The 27,791-nt window shown below is 54.5% G+C and overlaps 2 protein-coding genes across 5 annotated transcripts in view; both read left to right on the forward strand.

The window, feature by feature from the left end:
* Window positions 1-6,206: 6,206 nt before the first annotated feature.
* Window positions 6,207-27,791, forward strand: part of CTTN (cortactin) — a 28,098-nt gene continuing 6,513 nt past the window's right edge. The window contains exons 1-12 of one of the 4 annotated variants that reach the window (XM_065937969.1): window positions 6,207-6,348; window positions 10,513-10,609; window positions 12,611-12,697; window positions 12,817-12,890; window positions 14,738-14,867; window positions 17,269-17,379; window positions 18,022-18,076; window positions 18,918-19,028; window positions 21,328-21,438; window positions 21,981-22,091; window positions 22,829-22,939; window positions 25,691-25,746. In XM_065937969.1, the coding sequence (XP_065794041.1) occupies window positions 12,611-12,697; window positions 12,817-12,890; window positions 14,738-14,867; window positions 17,269-17,379; window positions 18,022-18,076; window positions 18,918-19,028; window positions 21,328-21,438; window positions 21,981-22,091; window positions 22,829-22,939; window positions 25,691-25,746 (957 nt within the window). In that variant the 5' untranslated portion in view covers window positions 6,207-6,348; window positions 10,513-10,609. Of the gene's footprint in view, window positions 6,349-6,390; window positions 6,530-7,609; window positions 7,909-10,512; window positions 10,610-12,610; window positions 12,698-12,816; window positions 12,891-14,737; window positions 14,868-17,268; window positions 17,380-18,021; window positions 18,077-18,917; window positions 19,029-21,327; window positions 21,439-21,980; window positions 22,092-22,828; window positions 22,940-25,690; window positions 25,747-27,791 lie in introns of those variants that run through there. The other 3 variants (XM_065937971.1, XM_065937972.1, XM_065937973.1) reach the window with 3 other exon arrangements.
* On the forward strand, window positions 23,268-25,684 carry LOC136168693 (uncharacterized). Its single transcript, XM_065936406.1, has 3 exons — window positions 23,268-23,276; window positions 23,462-24,601; window positions 24,689-25,684. The coding sequence occupies exons 1-3, from the start codon at window positions 23,268-23,270 to the stop codon at window positions 25,010-25,012; spliced, it is 1,473 nt and encodes a 490-aa protein (XP_065792478.1). The 3' UTR covers window positions 25,013-25,684.

Consider the following 27,791-nt stretch of genomic DNA (forward strand, 5'->3'; position numbering starts at 1 on the left):
TGGACTGCAGCATGCCAGTGACTATTCAGGGTTGATTTCCTTTAGGATCGACTGGTTTGCTCTCCTTGCAGTCCAAGGGTCTCGCAAGAGTTCTCTAGCGCCACAATTTGAAAGCAACAATTCTTTGGTTCGTCTTGGGGCATGGCCAAAAAATAAATAAATAAATAAATAAAGGAAAGAAACACAGTGTGTGACAAAAGGCCAGCTAGACTGCAGATTCTATCTCTTCTCATGGAGAGGTGGGGGTCTTAATCCTTCCTCCACCCCCGACCCTTTAAACCTGGGCTGGCCTGTGTGTGACTTACTGGTTGACCAAGACAATGTAGCAAGTGGGATGTTCATGGACCTCTGGGGCAAGGTCAGCAGAAGCCTTGCAGAAAGCAGCCACCAAGTAAGAAGCGCAACTCCCCAGGACCGCTGAGATATGAGGAAGTCCCAGCTTGCCGCATGGAGCGCAGTGCAGAGTGAGAGCCCCGGATGCTCCTGCCAGCCTCTTGGGAGCGAAGAAGCCAAGCTGGACGCTCCTGTTCCTGAAGACGTGGAGCAGAGAAGTGAGGGGCTCACTCAGAGTCAGAGCAGAGGCCTCCGGCACGCGGCCCCAGTCAGTTCACCCGGCCTCAGCCAGCCATCCCGGCCGAGGCTTCAGCGGGTCAAGAGCTGCCCCCTGCTGCTGCCGTGTGTGCTCAGTCGCTCAGTCGTGTCCAACTCTTAGTGACCCCACTGTCGCCCGCCAGGCTCCTCTGGCCATGGGATTCTCCAGGCAAGAATCCTGGAGTGGGATGCCATGACCTCCTCCAGGGGATCTTCCCGACCCAGGGATCGAACCTGCCTGTCTTGCCTCTCCTGCATTGGTAGGCAGATTCTTTACTGCTGAGCCACAAGTCTCCCCTACTCTTCTTTCCAAATTCCCGAAGAATCCATGAAGTTTCAGCATAAAATGGTGGTTATTTTCCACTATGAATCTTTGGAATGCCTTATTATACAGCAATAGATAATTGAAACTATTATGTATGAAAGGAAGTTATATTTTCTATTCTGCCGTCTTATATACATTTTTATGCTGTTTTCCTCCCCCAGGAAATTGACTTCACAATTCCCTAAAAGGTCACCATCTGCTATCTTATCTGTTGCTTTGTAAAAATCCATCCCAAAACAGCAATAAAAAATAGTGATCTCTTGTTTCTCTTGATTTGCAGTACCAGCCATCTGGGTGGTTCTCCTGCCCGTCTTCTCTGGAACCACGCATGTGATGGCAGTCATCTGACAACTCTTCTGGGGCTGGAAAGTCCAAGATGGCCTCAGTCAAGCCCCTGAGAGCTGGCACTGACTTTTGGCTGGGAAGCCTGGATTCTCATCCTGTGGCATCGCTTTCACTCCAGAAGGCTATGCTGGACTTCTTCACAGACCAGAAGTAGCAAGGCATCCCAAGGGCTGGATCCTTAGTGCTGTATTCAGAATCCATACGAGGGGACTTCCCTGGCGGTCCAGTGGTTAGGACTACACGGTTCCGCTGCTGGGGGCATAAATCTGATCCCTGTTTGGGGAATCTGGTCCCTGTTTGGGGAGTCTGATCCCTGTTTGGGGACGAGCACTGCCTCTTCAACGTGACTGTTGTTCAGTTGCTCAGTTGTGTCTGACTCTTTGTGACCCCATGGACTGCAGCATGCCAGGCTTCCCTGTCCTTCACCAACTCCTGGAACTTGCTCAAACTCATGTCCATTGAGTCCATGATGCCACACAACAATCTCGTCCCTCTGTCATTCCCTTCTCCTCCTGCCTTCAGTCTTTCCCAGCATCAGGGTTTTTTACAATGAGTCAGGTCTTCGCATCAGGTGGCCAAAGTATTGGAGCTTCATCAGTCCTTTCAATGAACATTCAGGGTTGATTTCCTTTAGCATTGACCGGTTTGATCTCCTTGCAGTTCAAGGGACTCTCAAGAGTCTTCTCCAGCACCACAATTCAAAAGCATCAGTTCTTCGGTGCTCAGTCATTTTTATGGTCAAACTCTCAGATCTGTACCTAACTACTAGAAAAACTATAGCTTTGACTAGATGGACCTTTGTCAGCAAAGTGATATCTCTGCTTTTTAATATGCTGTCTAGGTTTGTCACAGCTTTCCTTCCAAGGAACAAGTGTCTTTTAATTTCATGGCTGTAGTCACTGTCTGCAGTGATTTTGGAGCCCATGGAAATCTGCCAGTGTTTCCACTTTTTCCCCTTCTATTTGCCATGAAGTGACGGGATCTTAGCTTTTTGAATTTTGAGTTTTAAGCCAGCTTTTTCACTCTCCTCGTCCACCCTCATCAAGAGGCTCTTTAGTTCCTCTTTGCTTTCTGCCATTAGAGTGGTATCATCTGCATTTCTGAGGTTGTTGATATTTCTCCCTGCAATCTTCATTCCAGCTTGTAATTCATTCAGCCCAACATTTCGCATATGTACTCTGCATAGAAGACTAAGGTGACTCAGACGGTAAAGCATCTGCCTACAATATGGGAGACCCAGGTTCAATCTCTGGGTAGGAAAGATCCTCTGGAGAAGGAAATGGCAACCCACTCCAGTATTCTTGCCTGGAAAAACTGGAGGAGCCTGGCAGTCCATGGGGTCGCAGAGAGTCGGACAGGACTGAGCGAATTCACATTCACTTTCACTCTGCCTAGACGTTAAATAAACAAGGTGACTATATACCGCCTTGTACTCCTTTCCCAATTTTGAACCAGTCAGTTGTTCCATGTCCGGTTCTAATAACCTCCTTAGGGTTGGTGAATTTGCCAGACAGCTCAGAGAACTCAGGGAAACATGTTACTTACTAGATCACAGGTTGATTTTAAAAGGTTATAAACTCAGGATCTGCCAGATGGAAGAGAGGCACAGGGCAAGTGTGAGGAGGGGTTCAGAGCTCCCATGCTGTCTGAGCACCGCTCTCCCCCAATCTGCACATGTTCACCAAACCGGAAGTTCCCGGAACCCGTCCTTGTGGGTCTTTATGGAGGGCTCATCACACACCCATGATTGATGAACTCATTGGCCATTGGTGATGAATTTAACCCTCAGTCCTTCTCTTTTCCCCTCCCCAGGGATCCAGGGTGGGACTGAATTTCCAGCTCTTCAGTCACATAGAAGGTTGTCCTGGCCACCAGCCCCATCCTTAGGTGCTTTCCAAAGTAACCTCATTCATACAACAAGATCCACTTTGTTCCTCACTCCGTGGAGGAAGTTCAGTGCCACAGAAGTGTGGTGACGGAGCGGGGCAGTGGGTGAGATGGAGCCAGGTCAGGTAGAAAGTGGGAGGGCACTGCAAGGACCTGGGTCTTTTTTCTCGAAGAAATGGGGGGACTTCCCTGATGGTCCACTGGCTAGGACTCTGCACTCCCAATGCAGGGGGCCTGAGTTTGATCCCTGGTCAGGGAACTAGATTCTGCATGCCAAAATTAAAAAAAAAAAAAAAGATCCTGCATACTGGAGTGAACATCAGTGATCCTATATGCAGCAAGTAAGACCCAGCGCAGCCAAATAAGTAAATATTAAAAAAAAAAAAAAAAAAAGTGGGAAGTCCTTGGAAGAGGTTAAGCAGGGGGTAGAAATCATACAGTTTGTATTGTAATGAAATCCCTCAGGCTTCTGAGTCGAGAATGAATCGGAAGAGAGCCAGGTAGGAGCCTGGGATGGACAGTTCAGGCAAACTGGTGGTGGCAAGTAAGATGGAGAGAAGTGAGTAGACACAAGATACATTTATAAAGTTAAATTGTCAGGTTTGAGGATGGATGGGGGTATGGGTGGGGAAGGCGATGTCAGAGGTGAAAGGATAATTTTTTAAAAGATAAAAATCACGATTTTCTACACATATAAAATGAATGCATATCAAAGATTTTATTTCACTTAATAATAAATGAAGCACTAAGAGGTTACAACTTGTTCAAAGGAGAAGTGACAGGAATGCGGAAATGAATTTGCAAAAAAACGGTCTATCCACGGGGCATTGTCAGCTGTATCTTACTGGACACAGCTAATGGGCCTTTCTACGGACAAGAATTATTTGCATCGCTGTCTGTTTTCTGCAGGTTAACGTCTACCTCTATGGAGGAGTGGAATAATCTAGGCGAAAATTTTTTTTTATTTTAAAGCCACATATCCCAAAGAATCGTGATTATCGGAGCCTTAAGTGTTCTCTTAAAAGAATATCTAATCATCCCTTTTTCCCATTCTAAAGTATGGATTTTTTTTTATTTTAGAGAGCTGACGGGCAGCTGCTGTATAATGCATGGAGCTCAGCTTGGTACTCTGTGATGCCCTGGAGGGGTGGGGTGGTGGGAGGGATGGTGGTGAGGGTTGGAGGGTGGGGGAGGAAACGCACCAAGACTGCAGTGGGAGAGTGAGAATAGGCTGTGAACTTGGTTCTTTTGAGATGCCCATGAGCTCCAAGAAGAGATGCTGGAGAGATGGCTTCTGAGCTGGAGGTTGAGGAGTGAGCAAGGTAAGGACATAAAAAGGTAGGAAGGCCGTTGAGGAAGAGGGAGGGATTCCAGCAAGGCACGGAGGCAGGAAAGAATGGGATGTGCATCCAAAGCATTGAGGCCAGACAGATAAAACGCAAGTGTTTTCACGTCCATCGTTATGACAGTGAACGCTGTGTGCGGTCAGGCATCAAGCTAACTCCTTGGTGGTGATGATTGAAAAAAATTGGGAGAGTTGTGAGTTTGGGGCAAAGTGAGTACTAAAGCCCAGAAGGCAGCCTTTTAAGTATCTTTGAGGAACTGCTCTGAAGTGGGGAGGGAAGTCAGTATATATACACCACTTTAAGTAAAGGGTGTGTATGTGAAGTCAAATACACACTTTGGCACAGGACTGTGCTAGTCACAAAGAACAGATGCGCCTGTTAATAAATTTAGTACTTTTCTGGGTATGAACCACTGGAAAGACCAGTGGTTATGTATGGATGTGAGAGTTGGACTATAAAGAAAGCTGAGTGCCAAAGAATTGATGCTATTGAACTGTGGTGTTGGAGAAGACTCCTGAGAGTCCCCTTGGACTGCAAGGAGATCCAACCAGTCCATCCTAGAGGACATCAGTCCTGGGTGTTCATTGGAAGAACTGATGTTGAAGCTGAAACTCCAATACTTTGGCCACCTGACGTGAAGAGCTGACTTATTGGAAAAGACCCTGATGCTGGGAAAGATTGAGGGCAGGAGGAGAAGGGGACGATAGAGGATGAGATGGTTGGATGGCATCATTGACTCAATGGACATGGGTTTGGGTGTACTACGGGAGCTGGTGATGGACAGGGAGGCCTGGAGTGCTGCAGTTCATGGGGTCGCAAAGAATTGGACACGACTGAGTGAACTAAATTAGGTATGAAAAGATGAAAGAAATTAGGTTCAGAAAGTCTTCTCCTGAAAATATCTAATGATCTGAAGGTCTACTCTCCAAGTTTTTCTCAGAGCACAGAGGACCTCATTCTTTTCTTGCCTCAGAGCCTTTGCATAGACTCTTTTCTTGCCTGGAAAATTCTTTCCTTCTTTCCTTGTTTACTTCTATTTGGCTATCATGTATCAGCTCAAATGTTAATCGTTGGAAGAAGCCTCTGACCTGCTGAAGGATTTGGGGTCCTACCATCTCTCCAATCTAACCTTGACATTTTCTAGAGCATCTGTCTTATTTCCTTAGTACATATCTATTTGATTAATGTCTGACTCCTCTTCTAGGTTGAAAGGTCTCTAAGGGCACAGTCTACGTTTATTCTGCTGACCTCTACTCCTGATACGCATCCGGCTTTCTCTGGACGACGAGCCTGGCGGGTGGTTGGATGATTGACTGGAGGAAAAGGGAAGGAGACGATGGATGGATGGATGATGTACGGACAGGTAATGGATGGACGCATGAACGGAGGAACAGTCACCTCTTCCTCTCAGGTGACTGGCCGTCCCTTTTACTCCTGCGTCCTCAGTGCTCAGAGAACCTGGCACTGTGCCCTTTCCCGCTCGGTCGCCCTTTGTCCCCTCCGGCGGTGCTGTGAATCCAGTACTGTGAGCACAGTCTGGTCCGCACACAGCGGGCGTTCCGTAAATTTATCCTTCAGCGTCATCTCACTTTTAGGCAGGCTCCGCAGGCGGGCACCGGCCGGAGCTGGCGCCTGCGCCAGGGGTGGGCATTGCTGGCGCCACGTGGACAAGGGAGCCGCAAGATCCGCGGACCCGGCGGGGGCCGGGGCGAGCCGGCGGGGGCGGAGCCTCGGGGACCCGGATGCGGCCCCGCCCCCGTCCGCGGAACCGGAAGTGGAGCGGGGCGCCTGGGAGCTGCGGGCGCGGCGGAGGCTGGGCAGTGCCGGGCCGGACCAGACCGACCCCAGTCGGCGGTGAGCGAGCTCGGCCTTCGCCGGGCGGGGGAGCGGGCCGGTTCCTCAGCTGCGGTCCCCGGGCGCAGCCAGGTCCCGAAACGGGAAGGAAGCGGCGGCCGCGGCGGTCTCGCCGCATTTCCGCTCGCGGTTTCGCGCGCGGGGGGAGCGCGGGCGAGGCTTCCCGGGGCTGGGGGCCGAGGTCAGAGAAGGGGATGGGCGGGCCGGGGGCTGAGGGAAGGGGCCGGGCCTGAGGGAGGGCGCCGGGGGGCTGCGGGGAAGGGGCCGGGGGCTGCGGGGAAGGGGCCGGGCCTGGGGAAGGGCGCCGGGGGCTGAGGGGAAGGGGCCGGGGGGTGAGGGGAAGGGGCCGGGGGCTGAGGGGAAGGGGCCGGGCGGCTGAGGGGAAGGGGCCGGGCCTGAGGAAGGGCGCCTGGGGCTGAGGGGAAGGGGCCGGGTGGCTGAGGGGAAGGGGCCGGGTGGCTGAGGGGAAGGGGACCGGCCTGAGGGAGGGCGCCGGGGGGCTGAGGGGAAGGGGCCGGGGGCTGAGGGGAAGGGGACCGGCCTGAGGGAGGGCGCCGGGGGGCTGAGGGGAAGGGGCCGGGGGCTGAGGGGAAGGGGACCGGCCTGAGGGGAAGGGGCCGGGAGGCTGAGGGGAAGGGGACCGGCCTGAGGGAGGGCGCTGGGGGGCTGAGGGGAAGGGGCCGGGCGGCTGAGGGGAAGGGGCCGGGCGGCTGAGGGGAAGGGCGCCGGGGGCTGAGGGGAAGGGGCCGGGTGGCTGAGGGGAAGGGGCGAATGCCCGGGTTCCTGGGAGGAAGGGGCCAGAGGTTTGAGGGGGGCGTCTAGGATAGGAGAGGGGCTCTACAGGAGGGGTGCAGGACCTGGGGGTCGGGAGGAAGGGGCAAGGGGGCGGGGGGCGCGGAGAGGCCTGGCCCCGAGTGTTTAGGGGAAGGGGGACAAGGGTCCAGAGGGTCCTGGGAAGAGCGAGGACCGCCGGGGAGGGGGTCCAGGACCTGGAGCGTTAGGGGGAGGGGACGGAGAGCAGAGAGGGTTTAGGGACTGAGAGGAGTCCTACCGGAAGGGGGAGTCCCGGACTCCGGAGGTCAGGGGGCGTCGGGCCGAGGGGGAGGGGCCGGGGTCTCCCAACGGCAGGGCGGGCCGCTGCTCCCAGCTCCCGGGCCCACACCTACGGGGAGATGTTGCAATCAGGTCAGTGGAAATGCAGCGACCGGCGCAGCAGAGTGGAGCGGCTCTGGATTGGGAACAGCCCCTCCTCTGGGTGCGAGCTGGGAGTCACCTGGAAGGGAGTCACTCTGGTGCAAGCTTGGTGCCCCTGCAGAGGGTCTGGGGCGAGGGGACAGTGCTTCCTTCCCGTGGAAGCTGGCCCCGTCGGGCCCCTGGGAGCGGAGTGAGGAACCCACTTCCCGCTGGACGGAGCTCCAAGGCGTCCCGGGCCAGCGCCCCGCTGGGCTCCGCGGTGACCTGGCCCCCGGAGCTCCGTGGGGGCTTAACCCGCTGGGGCCGACCTCGTGATTCGCCCCGCCGCCCCGCTGGCCGGTGCTGGGCAGGGCCTGACGGCGGCGGGTGAGTCACTGCGCTGGTGCCAGAGGCTGAAACTGTTCCCAGACCCGAGAGAGGAGCGAGGAGGGGTGTGGGAGGTTGTCCTTTATGTTCTGCTCCACAGCCCCCTCAGTAACTGGCAGTGTGTCCCTCACGACCTTTTATTGGAAGCATTTTTGAGAGACACATCTTTAAAAAGATTAACTTGGATGGAGTCATGGGTGATTCGGACCTTTGGTCAGTACAGTGTGCAGGGGCTGGGGGAGCGCATGGTTGAGAGACAGTTGGGAGCCCTGGGGCCTGCCTTGTGTGACAGTGGGCCCTGTCCTGGGGCCCTTGTCCCTCAGGGGGCTTGTCTTTCACTGTGCAGGAGGCAGGGGTGGGAGGGGAGGCCTCTGAGGAATGGTGTTGTGGAGAGTGGGCCTTGTGAGACCTGTTTGCTCTGCTACACTGGAGAGGGTGGGCAAGTGGACGGCTAACTCAGCGTCGGTGGTTTCATCACCTCAGAGAAACCTTCTCAGGTTCCCTCATCCCCAACACTAGGCAACCACTATTCTACTTTTTCTCTCCGTAGACTTACCAGATCTGGCCACTCATAGAAATGGGCCTGTGTGATATATAGTCTTCTGTGTCCGGCTTCTTCTCTTAGTATTAAGATTTTTAAGAGTCATCCATGTTGTAATGGGTGTCAGTACTTTACTCCTTTTATCGTCACATATTAGTAGCATTCCATTGAATGGATAGACCACTTGCTGGGTGTCTTGTAGATATTGGGTTATTTTCACTTTGGGCTGTTAGGAGTGATGCTCTGTGAATAAATTTTCTATATACCTAGGAGTGGAGTTTCAGGGATATATGGCACCTCTGTGTTTAACCTTTTGAAGAACTGCCAGATTCTTCCGTTTAACATTTCCACCAGCAGCCTAAGAGCCTTCTGATTTCTGCACACCCTCACCAAACTTCTTGTCTGTTTTTTGGATGGTAGCCACCCTAGAATGTGTGGAATGGTATCTCAAAAGTCGGCTTTGATATGCATTCCCTTGATGTTTAGTGATACTGTCTTTCACAAGCTTATCATCCATTCGTATGTCTTTGGAGAAATGTCTATTCAGATCCTTCCACCATTTAAAAATGTGGTTAAGAGTTCTTTATATATTCTGGATAGATGATTTGAAAATAGTGTCTCGCATTCTTTAAATTGTGTTCACTTTGATGGGTGTCTTTTTTTTGAAGCAAAAAGTTTAAAATTTTGTCCAATTTATTTTTTTCTGTTTTCACTTGTGCTTTTGATGTCACGTCTAAGGTCTTGTCAAATTCAAGGTGATGAGAATCTATTCTTGCTTTTTTCTAAGAATTCAGTAGTTTTAGTTCAAACACTTAGGTTTTTTTATCTGTTTTTTTCCAGTTAATTTTTGTGTGTGGTATGAGGTAGGGGTTCAGAGGCATTATCTTTGGATCAAAAAAACAAAAGTTTCTCAGTTTTTCAAAGAGTAGCTTTCATGATTTTTTTTAATTAAAAATATTGAGAGGGAATAGATTATTATAGATTTGAACCTATCACTCACTACCCTTGGGAAGATTTTCATAGATGCTGGGTGATAACCCAGAATGTTAAGCAACCTACACAATTTAGGATTTCTAAAGGCAGAATTGAGGAAGGCCAGCAGAGCATCTTCTGTCTGGTTGCTAATGCATGCCAGGCAACCCGTCAGCACAGACAATGTATGCCTGTGACTAGTCTGTTCTGGGGAACAAGGGGGTTCTAGTCATCTGTAATGTCTAGCAGTGCCGTGTCTAGTCAGAGCTATCGTGTGGTCTTAGGGAAGAGCTGCCGAGCTGGTGGGTCGCAGAATTGGAGTCTTGGTCTTATGAAGTAACCCTACTCGTTCGTTAGAGATGCAGCTTGCTTCTTTGCTCCCGTTCTTCACGTTCCGATAGCTGTCACTGCTCTCAGTTCTAGCCCAGCCATGTCACCATCCCTTTGGGAAGTGCTTCTCATGTGTACATGTGTATGTGGAAGTTTGAGAGTGCTAGTCACTCAGTCATGTCCGACTCTGTGACCCCATGGACTGTAGCCCGCCAGTCTCCTCTGTCCATGGAATTCTGCCTGCAAGAATATTGGAGTGGGTTGCCATTCCTTTTTTCAGGGAATCTTCCCCATCCAGGGATCGAACCTGGGTCTCCCACATTGCAGGCAGCTTCTTTATTGTCTGAGCCACTGGGGGAGCTATATATATATATAAATACACACCCAGAGTAACAGAATTTTATTGCAGAATAAATTAGGATGAACCAGAAATGGAAAGCTCTCAGGATTTTGGCAAACAAAAATGTATGCTAATAATTGAGGCAATGATTTCTGTTTGCATTAAGAAGAAACTTCATACAGTTGTAAATCGGATGGAACTTCTTTATTTCCTGTAGTTTCTCACTGGCTGAAAGTCAGTTGAACTCTTTGATTAGAGAAATGCAAATCTTCCCACCCTCTTTTCACATTTCTTTACAAAACCTTGTTATGCTGGGGAGGATTTCAGAGGTATTCTAAAAGGATCTGAGCACATAAAGATGTGCCCAGGGTGCTTGTCAGCACATATCCTTCTGAGCTTTTTACTCTTAATCTTTTTACAGACAGAAGCTCTCCCCAATGCCTGGGAATTCCTCGTTGGATTACTGCGTTTTCAGCAGAGTCTTGTGAGCGTCTCGCATCTGCACCTGGAGAGGAAAGGTTTGTGCACTGTGAGCCTGCTCATGTGCTCCACTGGGCGGGCAGGGAAACCCCTTTGACAAGGAATGCGAGGGGTGTTCTCTCCCTGGGTTTGCGGAGATAGGGACGATAACTTTCTGGGAGGAAATTTTCTTATTTGAAAGAAGAAGTCAATTTCAGTGTTGCCTGTGGTCTAGAAAGCGGAGGGGATTCCACAAGACCCTGGAGTGGAGGACCTGGGGCACCCCCCACCCTGGCCTGGCAGCCCCCTGGCCCCTTCTTCCTGTTCCGTGGGAGTGGGGAGCCCGTGGCTCTGATGCTGGGGCGAGCCAGCCAGTGCTCACCTGCCCACGAGAGAGGCTGGCTTCTGGAGCGACGGGTGGAGAGTGGGCCCTGCAACCTCTGTGCTGCCAGCGTGGAGAAACCACAGGCCAGGATGTGGCTTTCACCCTGGCCTTGGGTTGGGAGTGAGTCTCGCTGGAGACCCCGTCCTTCTGCATGACTGGCCGTCCCCTCACTGGCTGAGGAGACCACTAGGCACCTGGAGTCCTGTGGGCGGGCGGCCCCTTCTCAGGCCAGTGTGGTGCCACAGGCAGTCTTGACTCGGGGAAGCAGAGGCTTTGGGCAGAGCTTTTGGCTTTCAGGCAGCTGTGTCTCCATCTGTGAATAGGCACGCTGGTTGTGCCCACCGTGGCTGGACCTGGTCTGTCGGCTCTCGAAGATGGTGTCCAAAGGCACTTCCTGCCTTGCTTCACCTAGTCAGAGGGGAGCAAGGGTCCCAGTGGGACAGTGTCCAGGGGACTGTGTTGGTCCTGCCCACCAGGTGGCACATGCTTCCCTGCCCGTGTGACGTGGCAGGAGTCCAGTCTGGGAATCTGAGAGCTGTGCCCCTCGATCCACCCCTGCCACCACCTTGGACTTGTGACCCAGCAGAGCCAGGGGTGCAGGGGGACCCGGCCTGGGGGGGGTCTCAGACCTGCGTTGGGCTCCTGTCCCGTCTGGATCCACACAGAGCCTGTGGCCCCACCAAGCGAGACGAGCAGTGTCCTCAGCTCAGACACCAGGGCTGGGGCTTCTGGTTGAGTGAAAACAAGCCTTCAGTTGCTTCCTGGCCTGTGAGCAGTTTTATGGGGACTTCTGGGGAGAACAGAACCGTTCTTCTCATTGCTTTCTATTGAAGTCCTGAAAGGCTAGGTTTTGCCTTTGCAGTTATGGAAAGAGCAGTGTGGTTTGGCTGTTAGGCTGTGTCACTGTTCTCCAAGCTGATAAGTTACAGAGTTTCAGGGCCCTGCTGAGGAGGCCCAGCACAGAAGTTGGCATTCTGTGTGCTCTGTGTTTCCCCAAGTAGATGGCAAAGCAGCCCGTGAATGATTTATTGACTTGTCAGAGTCTAAGTTACGAAAATCATTGTTAGGTTTCAAGTAATTATTCTTAAGTCAAAATGGATGCTTTAAAAAAAAATTGTGATAAAATACAGCAGACTTTACTATTGGCGACATCACGTTCCCAGTGTTGGACAACACTGTTGTCAGGAGACTTAGTCGGGGGGGTTCCTGTTGAGTGAAGTAGCACACGTGACTTTTTTTATTTTTCAGGAAATTTCCTCACTTGAGTTGAAGCCAGGAGTATTTCTTGTGTGTTTCTGCCCTGTGACTGCAGTGTTGGAACTCTCATGTTAGGTTTCTTTGGGTCCTTCCAGTGTCACTCAGGCACGGGGATTATGAGTGACCGTTTTTTTCTTTTAAAGAAAAAAAAAAAAGAAAATTGGCTGCGCCAAGTCTTGGTTGTGGCCTGCAGGAATCTAGTTCCCTGACTGGGGATTGAACCTGGGCCCCTGGCATTGGGAGCAGGGAGTCTTAGCTGCTGGACCCCCAGGGAAGTCCCATGAGTGGACCTCTTGAGCACGTAGTCCCCCCCCCCCCCCCGTGTCGTCCAGGGCTTTGGGGTCTTGGGCAGAGCGTCCATGTGGGCCTCTGGGCAGGTCTCTCCTGACGTCTGTGACCGTCCACGCTGCCCTTGCAGATGTGGAAAGCCTCAGCCGGCCACACTGTGTCCATCACCCCGGACGACGGGGGAGCTGACGACTGGGAGACCGACCCCGATTTCGTGGTAGGAGCCGCCAGTCTGCCTGCCTTTCTCGTCTCCTGAAGTGGATCCTCCCAGATGTTTGGGTGGGTGGATGTTTCACAGTCCAGAGTGTGGGGTGTACTCTTTATTTTTCTTTTCAGAATGACGTAAGTGAGAAAGAGCAGAGATGGGGGGCCAAGACCGTGCAAGGATCTGGGCACCAGGAGCACATCAAGTAAGAGACCTTCTTGATCTTTGTGTGATGGTGACATTCTGAAACGTGAAGGGGTGAGGCAGGGCATGCTCCCGGCTGGTGAGCGCGAGTGCCCTGCTTCTGCACGCTGGCCCTGCTTCTGCGTTGTCTGGTCCCTTGTAGTTCACACAGTAGGTGAAAATGAGGTCTGACGCATATATACTTAGGTGTTTGTGTATGTGCATCTATACAGACGTGCTCAGTGGTTTAAAATTCTCATTGCCAGTGTCTCCTGTACTCCTGATTCTCCAGTCTGGTTTTCATCCAGGAACACAGTTACCTAAGCTGTTCTCTCTGCAGATGGGAGGTTTCTAAAGCATGGGCTGTGGCTGTCTTTGAAGACATGAGATCAGAAACACCCCCTCCTTAATTTGTATTATTTTGTTATAATGTTATTATTCTGTTGTCAGTTGGATACCCTGAGCTGAGTCCTGAACTTCTTGTTCTCATGAAGGTCGAGATAGGAGAAATGCGTGAAGCAGGGATTGCCCCTGACTTGGCCAGTCTTAACTCGCCACCTCTGGGGCAGCTTGTTTTCTTGTTGGGAGGTGTAGATAAAAGGGCCTTTGAGAATGTGCTCAGACTTTTATTTCTGCCTCTGCTGGCCTCAGTGAGGGCATGTGCGCCCCTGCCCTGATTGTGACCAGTTGGGTCATTTATAGAGCACTGGTCTTGCTTGGCTCTAGGATCTCTGCAGTGAAATGAAGTTCTTCTTGGCTGAGAAGGGTTCAGCCGTTCATCCAGAAAAGTGGGTGAAGTCTGCAGTGCGGGCATTTTAAACACAAGTGTTCCTCCCTCCCTGACTCGCTGAGCCTGCCATCTTGCAGCTCTTCGGAGAAGGACCTGGGACCGGCCGGAGGAGCTGCTGCTGGGAGCTGTCTCGGGTTCCCTGTTCTGGGGTCAGACTGACTGCTGACCTGGTTTTGTCATGCAGGACTCTTAGCCCTGCTGTTCCCCGTGGTTTCAAAACACATTGGGGAGGGCAGATTGGAGAAGAAAGGAACTCTCTCTGGTCAGGCAGTCTGTGGGTGGGTTAGAATTCAGAGAACACCCGAGGCAGAACTGCTTTTGGCTTCCTGAGATCCCTCTACTGTGCTTGGAGGCTGGTCTTCTTCCCCAGCTCGTCAGGGGCACGGAAGGTGGCCAGGCCTGGTTGGTGTTCTAAGCCGCACGTCCGGGATTGCTGTCCAGATGTGGAGATGTGGCTGTGGTGTGAGGTGGCCCTCGGCAGCCCTGGGGGACAGCTGCCCGGCCTGCCCGTTCTGGCTGCATCTAGTGATCTGCCTTGCTGCTCCTAGCGCTTAAAGTGAAAGTGGCTTTTACATCTTAAGTTCTGAAAGCCTCTCACTTCACCTTTGAATGGAAAGCTGGGGTGCTTCACGTGGCGAGAAACCGTCTGAGTATTCCACATCTCTGGGCTCCTGGCCTAGGGTCGTCCGGGTGCACGCCTGTTGACTTTGTCTCCCATTTGCCTGCTGGCTGTCCCGGGTCAGGTGTCTGGTGAACCCAAGGAGCTGTCCTCCACTTGGTGGAATGCCATCCACATCATAGCCCAGCTTCTGTAGGGGCTTGGAGATGACTCACAGTGTGTGTTTAGACTTGCTTTTTTTTTCCCATTAACCTGCATATGATTCCGAGAACTGCTGGAGTTGGGGGCAGCTGGAGGTGCAGTAAAGTGAACACAAGGGAGGCCGGGCTGGGGAGCCACCTGGGAACGAAAGCTCTCAGATTGCAGAGATGACGTCCTTGTCTGCCTCCCAGAGTGCACAGACGCATGTCTGGGCTGGCTGGCTGACTGATTTGTTCGTCTTTCATCTCTTCCCTCCAAGCATCCACAAGCTGCGGGAGAATGTGTTTCAAGAACACCAGACCCTCAAGGAGAAGGAGTTGGAAACGGGACCCAAAGCTTCGCACGGCTACGGAGGGAAGTTTGGCGTGGAGCAGGACAGGATGGACAAGGTGAGTGCCAGCCCATGTGGTGTTGGTCCTGGTGTACTTGGCCTCGCCAGGGTCAGCAGGGTTGTCTCTCGGCCCGTCCCCTCCATTGAAAAGTTGGGAGTCCCCTTGTTGAGGATGAGATTTGCCAGAAGGCACCCTCTCTCAATTGACCTTAGCCGAGGAGGGCTGCGGTATCTGGAAGCTATCTTCAGATTCTGAGTTGCTGGGGTGGGGCGGTGTGGTGTGCTGGGGAGCCTGGAGCTGGAGATGAGGTCCTACCACAGGCCGGCTCTGACGGGGATGGAGGCCACAGGTGGCCGGGCTGCCGCCTGGGCGTCACCTGGGGTTCAGGCGTAGCCATAGTGGTTCCCATCTGCGGCCCAGAGCTGAGTTTCAGCGCCTGGTTTCATGTTGAGGCTGGGAAGTCAGCCACCTGGCCCGCTGTCCTTCCCACACTTGGTGACCTTCAGAGAGGACCCTGGCTGCTGGCATCAAGCTGTGGCCCACCACGCTGAGGACCAGCAGGTCCAAGGAGGTGGGACTGAAACTGTTAACAGTGCAGCATCCTTTGCTGGTACTTGGAGAGGGGGCTGGATCAGCTGGGGGCTGTGTCCGCCCTGCAGAGAGGATAGTAGACCCGAGCAGGTGTGCTGCGTGTGCAGTGAAGCGGGTGCGCGTTTCCCAGGTGGGGTAACCTGAGATGTTGCCTTCACTCTGTGCTGAGGTGTCAGCTGGGGGCGGGTTCCTCTGTGATTCCAGCCCGTCCCCCTTGTGCCCGGATCGGACTCAGCCCGGAATGACAGGGCTTGTGGCACTCGTGGGCCAGCACCTGCTTGAGAGAGGGGGGTGCCCCCCATGACCCGAGTGTCACCCCTCCTTCCCGCAATGCTCTGCCTGGTGCTGACTGTCTGATAAGAAACAGAGTCTTGTTAGTGTAGGACCAAGGCCAATCTGGGGGAGAGAGCTGTTTTGATCAGAAAGTCGGGGGAATTGCTGAGCTTTCCATTCTGGCCGTGTTTGTGGAACATCTCTCTGACTTCTTAGTGATGAAGGTCACTCGGGGGTCCTCTGGACACGCTGCTGCCTCCGCATTACCTTGTTGATGTTGTCTGGTTGAGACCCCCGAAGCTGCAGATGGCTGGTCTCTGCCATGGGTTTTCCAAAGCTGTGGTGCTCTGGATCAGCTGTTAGCTGTGGGCATCAGATCCAGCTTGGGAGGGAGAGAAAGTAACAGCTTCGGACTGGAAAGTAAAACCTGCTTTGCTCCCTGGCTATGGAAGAAAGCGCGCCCTGAGCTGCTTGCAGAGCTGTTAGCAGTGGTGGTGACCTTGTGGGGTTTGGACCCTAAACGCTGCCGCTGAAGTTCCGGATAAACAAGTGGGAGAGGAGTTGGTAGTGCGCCGGCAGGCCCCTCGCTTATTGTAGGAGGGGTCCAAGGTGGGGGTGACTCCCTGAGGAGGACTTAGGCTCTGGACGAGCCGCCTCCTTGCCCGGCATCGGGTCATGCGTCAGTTATCTGTCCTGTGTCCTCAGTGTCCACAAAGAGGTCCGTGACCACTGTCCATTCTGCTGAGGGCGCCTGCTGCCTTACTCTGAGGGTCGGGCCTGGGCAACTGGAGCAGCACGGGGCCGCCCAGAGTGTGGGGTGTAAATATTTTTAGCTTCCCGGCCACCACAGGGTCTCGGGTGGCTCCTGAACTAGCTGTATTGTCTTGACACAAAGTGAGGCGTAGATTTTCTGTAAATGAACACATGTGGTATGTTCCAGAATGCTTTAACAAAGAACCTCGGTGCTGGATGTGGGCCTCAGGCCCTGGCTTGCTGACCACACAGCGGAAAGCTCGGGGTGGACTGCTCGATCAGCACGTGGCCTTGAGAGGTCACCGCTTCCCTGACAGGGGGGTGGCGAGGTGGTGGCAGGCCCCACTGCATACCTGGGTGGGCTGGGTGTGTGGCAGGTGTTGACACTGAACGTGTGGTGTGCCTGAAGCATGTCATCTGTGTTCTGGTTTGTGCCGATTCCTGGGCCATGTGTTTTGAGGAGGGCCACCTGAGGATGATGATCACCACCGGCAGTCTTCTGGAAGTGGTCTCAGGCGTTGTTGGCAGGCTGCTGGCTCTGTGGTGCTGGTTGGGGCCTGGCCTCCTGGTTTTTCACGCCCAGGCACCTCAGGAGGCCCCCTGTGGGTGGGGCTCAGGTGACTTCTGGGGAGCCTGGTGTGGAGAGGATTCAGGAACACCTGACTGGGGGCCCCGATGATGCCCCCGGAGTCACCTCCCCCTGGGCTGGCTTCCACGTGGAGTGGTTCTGTTTGCATCACCCACGCCGAGCAGAAGTGCAGGCTGCCTCCGGGTCGGGGGGGTGGGTCCAGTGTGGCAGTGCTGGTGGGCGTCTGATGCTTCACTTTTGCCCCTGTTCCAGTCGGCTGTCGGCCATGAGTATCAGTCAAAGCTCTCCAAGCACTGCTCGCAGGTTGACTCCGTCCGGGGCTTTGGAGGCAAGTTTGGTGTCCAGGTGGACAGGGTGGACCAGGTGAGTGAAGCGTCGTGGGCAGCCGGGGCCCCACCTTGTAGATTGAGCTTGCTCCGAGTGTCCTCTGGGTGTCTCGGAGTGGCGCCGAGGGGCCTTGGACTGTGGGAATGCAAGGTGGGGGTCCCGAGCACAGGCTCCTGAGGGCCCCCCCCACAGATGCTCTGAGATGATGGGCTGTTTAAGAGGTGAGCACGGTCAAGAGTAAGGGTTTTCCCCCGATTGCTGTAGAAACCCCTGTGTTGGTGCCTGGGATGGCCTTTGGTGTGTCCCGGGGGACAGTGGGGACTCTGTGTCCCTGCCTGTGTCACGGTGACAGAGGGCCTCCCCTCACACCCACTTCCAGGGCTGTGCTGAGTGTCTGATGCTGTTCCTCTGGTCTGAAGCCCTGGCTCAGGGCCGGCAGCCCCCTCGTTTTATGTCATAGCATTGAGGGCCGCCTTGCTCATTGGCTGGGGCGGCCCCCAGGCTTCAGTGAGTGTTTCAAGGTGTGCAAATTCAAAGTACTGGTGCTTTGGGCATTAGTAGCTTAGGAAAGAAAAAAATAAAAAAATACCAACAACATGCTTTGTGTTTTTTAAAATGTCACATATATTGTGGATCCAGACATTGAAATCTGCATCTCCTCTTTTTCTGTGACTGCAGTCTGCTGTGGGCTTCGAGTACCAGGGGAAGACCGAGAAACACGCCTCGCAGAAAGGTGAGATGGGGGAGATGCAGAAAGCTCCCCCTGCTTTTGAAGGGCAGGGGCACGTTGTCCCTTGAGGCCTCATCCGGAGGGCGCAGGTGTCGCCATGGGCAGGACACTGCCCTCTCCGTCAGGCATCTGGGTTGTGGTGTGGTGTGGCGGGGTCCCCGGCAGGCAGCACATGGACCCTGGCGTCTTGTGTCACCCCATTGCCTCCCCCTCCTCTGAGCAGCGTTGCCTCAGGAACAGTTCATTCTTAAGCTTGGTTGGCAAAGCAGACATCCCCCTTAGGATAGTAACCAGAGCCGCTTCTTTGCTGATGTTTGCATAGCGTCCGCGCTGTTTTGAACAGGGTGCTGGCTGGTCTTCACAAGCTTGTGCTCCCTCGTAAGCCCTTTCTCAGTGCAAGCGCATCACTCTCCCGAAGCACTCGAGCTGCTTTTGCTTACGCCTCTCGCAGGGCATTCGATGACCAGGGAAGTAGCCGGCCTGGGCACGCTCTAGGGGCAGATCCACCTGGTCCACCCAGCCCAGGGTGTTGGCAGGCTCTGGTCTTTTCTGGAAAGACCCATGTGGCCATGTCCCTTTCTTTATATGCTGAGCTTTATTTGAATGGTTACTTTCCAAAGTAACTTGTGGCTCACCTCTGCCCTCCAGCCGTCGGAAGGGGCCAGACTGCAGGGACACGAGATGACACCCGGCGCCACACCTGATGGCGGGTGGCTCCTTGTGCTGCTTCACGCATGTTCCTATCTCCTGGTGCATTGTCGCCCAAAACTTTTGTCCTGCTGCTTTTAACCAGAGTGATGTTTTGCCCTGACACGTTTTACCCGCTGCCACCCTGTCTCCCCAGACTACTCGAGCGGTTTCGGTGGCAAGTATGGCGTGCAGTCCGACCGCGTGGACAAGAGTGCCGTGGGCTTCGACTACCAGGGCAAGACGGAGAAACACGAGTCACAGAGAGGTGGGTGGGCAGGCCGCTGTGCACCCCACTGACTGTTGGGGCGCCCAGGGCCCCTCGTCGCGCGTGCGTTTACTGAAGCCCAGCGAGCTCTCTCTCCCCTTGCAGGTTGGTTTATGTTTTATTTATACAAATCTCTTAATTTGAAGTATTTGGACATCCCTGTTCTTACCTGGTCAGTGTAGGTGGTTTATCGTCGTTTCGATGACTGCTCGCTTCTCCGCTGTATGAAGAGTGTGTAGTCCCTGAACTGTTCCTCTCTGGAAGGTGGAGTTGAGCTTATTTCCAGTTTTGGATGTTAAGAATTGACTTCCGTGAATATTCTTGTCCTTGTATCTGACGTACAAAAGTGATTATTTAAAAGATAAATTCTAGCAGTGGAATTGCTGAGTCAAAGGATATTGAACTTAAAGTTTTGCTGGATGCTGCTGGGTTGTCCTTAGCAGCCAGCCTGACCCTCCCTTCGCTGGGGTGCCCCCTGTTGGAGGTCAGTTCCAGCGCTCTGCCCACTGAGGTGCGTGTGTGTGGAGTTGGACACAAAGGCTTGACCCCTGCTGCAGAGCTTGAGATTGGCTGGTTCTTCTGCATGGTGTGTTTTGTTTGGCCTGCGCATTCAAGTTTTTGAATCATTGGCAACATAGAAATTGAGAGTTCACATGGTTTTGTAAATCTCCAGATTTTTTTAAGAATCGAGAAATGAAAGCCGCCACTGGCAGCACCAGTGACCAGGCGTCTCTCCGAGGGAAGGGCCACTGGACCTGAGGGTGTCGCTTCCCTTCTGCCCGAGGCCCGCCTGCCCCGGCGCTGGGCCCCCCCCTCCATGTGCTGGGGACACGCCTGGACGCCTTTGTCCCGTGCGCACGTGCTCATCAGGACCTGCTGTTGGATCCTGTTCATTTTACCAGGCTTTCTCCCCAGATGCCCTTGCAGAAGAACAGCGACGCCTCCAGGAAGCTGGGGAGCAGAGGCCGAAGCGCAGGTGTCCTTGGCTGCTCTGGGCCTGCCCGGGTGGGGATGAGTCCCCGCTCACCGGTCTGTGACGGAGCCTGCTGTGTGTAAGAGCAGCTATCTAGTGTTTATAGTAACTTAGCCTTGAGCGGAACTGACGTTCCTAGAAGGTGCTCCTCATTTATTCTGTTTCTTTGGAGGTGCCCCATCTCACCTCTGCTGCAGTTGAGGAAGCAGGGTGACTTTGTGTTTGTTTTATTTTTGGCTGCCCTTCCTTGATCTGCGCGGGCTTTCTCTAGTTGCGGTGAACAGGGGCTGCTCTTGGTTGCAGTTCATGGGCTTCTCATTGTGGTGCTTCTCCTGTTGCAGAGCGTGGGCTCTAGGTGCTCAGGCTTCGGTAGTTGCAGCACGCAGGCTTGGTAGTTGTGGCAAATGGGCCTAACTGCCCTGTGGCAAGTGGAATCTTCCCAGACCAGGCATTGAACCCGTGCCCCCTGCATTGGTTTTGCTGGGACTGCCAAGGAAGCCCCTGCCTTGAGTGACCTTCTAAAAGCTTGCTCCTATTGCTCATCCTTGATTTCAGACACTCCATGTCAACTTTGTCTTCATGCTGTCTTCTGGAATAAAGAAGAGATGCTGCAATTATTTATTTGCTGTATTTACTACTTTTTGCAGTTCTTCTGTACATATAAATAATATTTTTAAGTGTTTTCCACATTTGCAATCTCAGAGTAAGCCTTAAAGTTTTTTTTTTTTCCCCAGTTATTTACTTATTTGACTGCTGGGATCTTAGTTGCTGTATTTAGGATCCTTATTGCAACTTTTGGATTCTAAATCCCTGACCAGGGATTGAATCTGGGCTGCTTGCTTTGGGAGCATGGAGCCTTAAGCCTCTGGACCACCAGGGAAGTCCCCCTGGTTGTTGTTAGTTTTTTTTTTTTTGGCTGCACTGAGTCTTTGTTGCTGTGAGGACTTTTCTCTAGTTGCGGCAAGCAGGCTACTTTAGTTGTGATTGCATGGGCCTCTCAGGGCAGTGGCTTGTCTTGTTGCAGAGCGCAGGCTCTAGAGCGTTTGAACTCGGTAGCTGGCGGTTTCCAGACTCTAGAACATCGCCTCAGTAGTTGTGGTGCACAGGCTTAGTTGCTCTGCAGCACAGGAAATCTTCCCGGACCTGGAATCGCACCCATGTCTCCCGCAATGACAGGCGGATTCTTTACCGCTGAGCCACCAGGGAAGCACCCTTGGTTGGTTTGTTTGAAGGAGTGATAGAAGTCCTTCCTTCCAGACTGCTGAGGTTCACAGCCTGCTTGCTGTTCCTGTGGCGGTGTGTGACAGTGCTTTTTCTTGTTTGCAGATTACTCCAAAGGTTTCGGTGGCAAATATGGTATCGACAAGGATAAGGTGGATAAGAGCGCAGTCGGCTTCGAGTATCAAGGCAAAACGGAGAAGCACGAGTCCCAGAAAGGTGGCCTCAGCTTTACCTCATTCTCCAGCCAGCGGCTGTTAATGTGCCGGGTGATAATCAGGACAGACGTGGAGAACCGGAACACGGCCAGGAGGCCTGAGGGCAGATGAGCTGTTAAACATGGAACTTGAAAACAGCACATACAAACCAGCGCTGTTAGCTAAGAAACTCAGCCCTTGGCCAGCCTGTAGCTCTGACGCCTCAGCAGAGTGGCTGGTGACGGCCCTCAAGTCTCCCGTCTCTGTGCGGAAGAGGCCCCGCTGGTTGAGCAGCACGCCTTGGGTCTTTCCGCCTGGGGTCCCATCTGTGTTTATTCAGGAGACCCAGATTGTAGCTGAGGGTATTTTCTGGACATGGTGCGGGGAGGTCCTCTTAATGAAGGTCACTGGAAGTTTTACCAAAGGTCTGGAGCGCACTCACATAACAGGAGCAAGGACAGGTTGAGCGAGATGTGTGTGTTTAACTTTGTGGAAAACGTGCTTTCTCCCTGTTACGCAGGCTGCCTGTTAATGCTCGGTTGTGGCCTTTTGTGTTGTCTGTAGACTACGTGAAAGGCTTCGGGGGGAAGTTTGGTGTGCAGACTGACAGACAGGACAAGTGTGCCCTCGGCTGGGACCACCAGGAGAAGCCCCAGCTGCACGAGTCCCAGAAAGGTGCGTTCCCCTGCGGCCTCCTGGAGCTCAGCCTTGTTCACAGGTTCCTGTGCGCCGGGCCTCGCAGAACTTGTGTGGCAGTGTGTCGTGTCTTCCCTGGGGGGCGGGGAGGGTCCCTCTGCCTCCCTCAGCTTTGGAAAGACCCCTCTGCCTGTAGTGATCCCCTGGGGGATTGCGGTGAGGCCTCTGTGCCCTGCAGCCCTGGCTGCCACCGCAGTTTCCAAGGGGCTGCTTCTGCCCGCACGGGTGGCTAAAGGGGCGGCTCTGTGCTCCCAGCCAGGAGGTGAGCTGTGTCCCTGGGAGAGTGGCTGCCAGAGCCTGACTTGCGCCCTCCCAGGCGGCGGGTCCAGAGCAGGGCTGCCGCAGGGCTGGGGACAGGCTGTGTGTGTGACGTGTCTCTCTGATGTGTGCAGAGACACGTGCTCTTGTCTGCAGTGCAGGCAGGACCCTCGAGACAAGGCTCGGGGCCTGGCATGGCTTTTCCCAGCCAGCTTACAGATAGTTCCTAGCCTGCTTTTGAGCCTTCGCTGACCCGTGCAGATTTTATTTGTCCTTCAACCTTTTGAGCCCTTTGTGACCATTGGTGACGCCGGGAGCTGGCTCTGTGGCTCCCTTGCTTGACCGGGCTCTCGTTTTCTTGAAGTGCTGTGTTTGATTCCTGCAAACCTTCTACGATTTTAACCAAATTTGTTTTCCTCTCTTGGTTGTTTTCTCCACGGTCCCCTGTGGATTTTCAGATTATAAGACTGGTTTCGGAGGCAGATTTGGTGTTCAGTCCGAGAGGCAGGACTCCTGTGCTGTGGGGTTTGATTACAAGGAGAAACTGGCCAAGCACGGGTCCCAGCAAGGCACAGTTGCTTCCCAGCCCCCTCCTTCCCTTCCCGTGCCCCTGCTTAGCACAGACCTCAGGCTTGGCCTCTGGTCACTGCTGTCACCGCAGGGCTTGGCTATTCCCCCCACTGCTCTGCGGAGCGGAACCCCTGCACACTCTTCCCCAATCACTTTCTCACCTATAACCTCTCGGGTGTGTGCTTGGTAAAAGGGAGCGTGAACTGCAGGTGACTGGTCTCTGGAGCGGGCGCCTGGCCTCCCTCAGCCTCCCCGGCAACTCTCGCTGTTGGCACAACTGTTGTGACTGTGGGATAAGCCGCCTTCTTGCCTCTGAGGCCGGGAGAAATGTGTTTGGTTCAGCGCGACTGCTGGCCTTGGACCAGAGGGGCATAGGGCAGGCATGTCCACATGGCTTTTGGGTCTCAGTTGTCGGGGTGTTTTTTGGAGTTTTTATTTTTTGATGACCCTGTTTGCGTGTAACTCCTTCACAGTGAAGCAGACAGTAGGTATAGGAGGCTGGAATCACAGGACGTTTCTAGGTGTGTGCTCAGGTACAGGAAGCTGGAATCACAGGAGAGTCTGGGTGTGTGCTCAGGTACAGGAAGCTGGAATCACAGGAGAGTCTGGTGTGTGCTCACAACAGGAAGCTGGAATCACAGGAGGGTCTGGGTGTATGCTCAGGTACAGGAAGTGGAATCACAGGAGGGTCAGGGTGTGTGCTCAGAACAGGAAGCTGGAATCACAGGAGGGTCAGGGTGTGTGCTCAGTACAGGAAGCTGGAATCACAGGAGGGTCAGGGTGTGTGCTCAGGTACAGGAAGCTGGAATCACAGGAGGGTCAGGGTGTGTGCTCAGAACAGGAAGCTGGAATCACAGGAAGGTCAGGGTGTGTGCTCAGGTACAGGAAGTGGAATCACAGGAGGGTCTGGGTGTGTGCTCACATACAGGAAGTGGAATCACAGGAGGGTCTGGGTGTGTGCTCAGGTACAGGAAGCTGGAATCACAGGAGGGTCAGGGTGTGTGCTCAGAATAGGAAGCTGGAATCACAGGAGGGTCAGGGTGTGTGCTCAGGTACAGGAAGTGGAATCACAGGAGGGTCAGGGTGTGTGTTCACAACAGGAAGCTAGAATCACAGGAGGGTCTGGGTGTGTACTCACAACAGGAAGCTGGAATCACAGGAGGGTCAGGGTGTGTACTCACAACAGGAAGCTGGAATCACAGGAGGGTCAGGGTGTGTGCTCACAACAGGAAGTGGAATCACAGGAGGGTCAGGGTGTGTGCTCAGAACAGGAAGCTGGAATCACAGGAGGGTCAGGGTGTGTGCTCAGGTACAGGAAGTGGAATCACAGGAGGGTCAGGGTGTGTGTTCACAACAGGAAGCTAGAATCACAGGAGGGTCAGGGTGTGTGCTCAGAACAGGAAGCTGGAATCACAGGAGGGTCAGGGTGTGTGCTCACAACAGGAAGCTGGAATCACAGGAGGGTCTGGGTGTGTGCTCACAACAGGAAGCTGGAATCACAGGAGGGTCAGGGTGTGTGCTCACAACAGGAAGTGGAATCACAGGAGGGTCAGGGTGTGTGCTCAGAACAGGAAGCTGGAATCACAGGAGGGTCAGGGTGTGTGCTCAGGTACAGGAAGTGGAATCACAGGAGGGTCTGGGTGTGTGCTCACATACAGGAAGTGGAATCACAAGAGGGTCTGGGTGTGTGCTCACAACAGGAAGCTGGAATCACAGGAGGGTCTGGGTGTGTGCTCAGGTACAGGAAGTGGAATCACAGGAGGGTCTGGGTGTGTGCTCACAACAGGAGGCTGGAATCACAGGAGGGTCTGGGTGTGTGCTCACATACAGGAAGTGGAATCACAGGAGGGTCTGGGTGTGTGCTCACAACAGGAAGCTGGAATCACAGGAGGGTCTGGGTGTGTGCTCACAACAGGAAGCTGGAATCACAGGAGGGGTGTGAGTGTGTGCTCAGGTACAGGAAGTGGAATCACAAGAGGGTCTGGGTGTGTGCTCACAACAGGAAGCTGGAATCACAGGAGGGTCTGGGTGTGTGCTCACAACAGGAAGCTGGAATCACAGGAGGGGTGTGAGTGTGTGCTCAGGTACAGGAAGTGGAATCACAGGAGGGTCTGGGTGGTGCTGGGAGTCCAGATACAGATGTGCTTCTGCTCAGGGCAGTTCCCTCAGGACCCGGACATGCAGTTGGAGAGGTGTTAGTCCTGAGAGGCCCTTAGCCTGTGTTCAGGGAGGGAGGCAGAGAATCACCTGGGGCTGACCCCGCAAACCACATGTACATGGCCTTGGCTCTGTGTGGTGTTAACACTGCATGGCAGTGTGACGGTCTTGTGGACCTGTGTGGCTGTGGCATAAGTGTGGCTGATAGATGTCCATGGGGGTTTTCTCTCTTTAAAAAGAATGAGAGAAACCGCACCTCAGAGCCTCTCTTTAAAGCTGGGTAGGGTAGGATGGCAACAGCGGGCGAGGCTGGGTGGAGGCTGTGCTGGGAGGTGTGCCCTGCCTGCCGTCCGCACCCGCACCCTCGTCCCGGGAGCACACGGAGCATGCCCACCGCTTCCTCCCCATCCCCTGCTTGCCGCTGAGACCCTGGGTGGAGGCCCACTTGCCTTGCAGGCAAAGGCTTTGGTGTCACGCCCTCGTGTGTTGCTCTGGGCGCGCTTTCCGTGGTGTCCACATCTGCATGTATGCATCTGCTGTCGGCGGCCACTGGTCCTCGGCCCGGGGCTGAGTGCCATGTCGTCACGTTGCAGACTACTCCAAAGGCTTCGGCGGGAAATACGGGGTGCAGAAGGACCGGATGGATAAGGTGAGTGCTTCTCCTCCCGGGCTTGGTGTGTCCTGCCGAGGGGTGGGGGGTCGGCCATTGTTCTGTGGGTGGTCTTTGGCCTCCGAGGGGGCGCCCGGCACATCTTTGAGAAGCCCCCCAGGCAGGTGTGTGTCATCCCCGTGGCAGTGCAGGAAGCTGACACGAGTGCTGGCCTTCCCTTCCTGTGTCCCGGGGTCCTCTCGGGACTCCCGAGGCCGCACGGTGAGGCGGTTACGGCCCCTGTCGTGTTGTACAGTGGGGCGTGGGGCCCTCGGCCAGGTGGCTGATTGTGCTGAAAGGGCTGAGCTTGAACCACCTTGGGAGCTGAGTTCCTTGGTCACTCTGGCCGCCTGGTGGTGGCTATGTCTTGGAGAAGGCGGGTCCAGAATGTCTCCGCCACTGCAGGGGCTTGTGACAGTCTACCCAGAGCCAGGGTGCCTGCAAGCTCCACTCTCGGCTCTCCCGGGGCGCCCTCCTGACCCGTTTCAGGGTCTCCGTCAGCCAGTCCTTAGCACGTCAGGTGGTTGGCGGTCTAGTCTAAACTCCAGCTGCATCGGAGGGGTGGACCCACGAGCTGTGCAGGGCAGCCCTCAGCGGGCACCTGTCAGCTCAGTGGCCAGAGGTTGCGGCTGCCCTGCCCGTGGGAGTCTGGATGACAGGGCCTGTCCCTGCTGAGTTCCCTTCCATCAGGCTCCTGGCTGACCCCTGGGGCCCCGTCCCATGACTGTGTGTGGCCCCGAGCGTGGGACTCTGGCGGCGGGCAGTGTCCTGAGGAAGCAGAGCCGGCGCTCACTGATGCGGGGGGGCTGAGGGCCTGGAGGCAGGGCACTGTGAGTGTGGGTGTGGGGCGGGCCTCCTTGCCAGTGCAGGTGGGCACAGGGAAGCGGGCAGGCCTGCTGCGGAGGAGGCGGCACATCGCTGGTGGGAAGCCAGCTCGGGAGCCCCGCGGGCCCCGGGAGGCTTTTGTGTTTCATCTGGTGGGTCCTGAGTGTCTGGGCAAGGATCTGGCGGGTGAGGGACACGGATGGGCTGTGTAGCCAGCAACCCCCTGGCTGCGGGGTGGAGAGTGGGTCTCAGAGAACCTGCCAGGCCAGGGCCCCAGATACAAGGCGGCATCAGTGGTTTGATCACAGGCTTCCATCTGGGTCTGGGGGTGGGTGCTAACGTCCCCGGGTATAAGGGGTGGGGTATGGAGCGGGCAGGGCCTCCCAGGTGGATGTCGGGGCACCTGCTGGGCTGGGGAACTGGGGGGCAGGCAGGGCTGGTGAGACAGCTGGGGCGGGCTGCCAGGCAGGGCAGGCAGTGCCGGTGGGGTGGGGGCCTGCAGAGCGTGTGGGCAAAGGCCATGTCTAGGATGGTGGCGGAAGAGGAGACCGGGAGGGCGCCTGGCAGGGCGGGGCCGCCACCGAGACCATCCTGGGGGCAGGGGAGGCCTGTGTTCTCTCCCCACACAGCAGAGGCTTCTGGGCTCCCTTGTAAACACTGGGTCTCCTCGGTGGTGAGCCCTCAGGAGGAAGACATGCTGGGTTTACGGTTGTGAAGATGGGATTTTGGTTTTTCTGCCCTTTATGAGCAGTTTTTTCAAATTTGAGAGGAAGATGGAGAGGTTTCCCGTGTACTCCCTAACACACATACCCCTCCCTGTGAACCTGTGTTGAACCTGTCTCAGTCGCCCACAGCAGGGGGCGGCATTGGGGTTTACCTCTGGGTTGTATGTCCTGCGGGTCTGGATGAGTGTGTGATAGCTTTTGTTCACCACTCTAGATTCTTGTACTAGTTTTACTGCTGTAAAACCCCTGGCCCTACTGATTCCCCTCACATATGCATTTCCTCTCTGATGCTGATTCTTGGGTCACCAGCCGGGGCGTGTTGGCACACTTTCTGTGCCTCCGTTATCGTGTGGGCTGGTGGGTACAAGATCTCCGGGCCCGGGCTGGTTCCCCAGGAGGATCTGGGGCTGGCTCAGCACCTGAGCAAGTTCAGCACTTGTGCTGGCCGCAGGAGAGGGGGACCTGGCCCTCCTGACCCCCGCTCGTGTCTCGACA

The sequence above is a fragment of the Muntiacus reevesi genome, chromosome 5, assembly GCF_963930625.1.
Source record: "Muntiacus reevesi chromosome 5, mMunRee1.1, whole genome shotgun sequence".
Taxonomy (NCBI): Eukaryota; Metazoa; Chordata; class Mammalia; order Artiodactyla; family Cervidae; genus Muntiacus; species Muntiacus reevesi.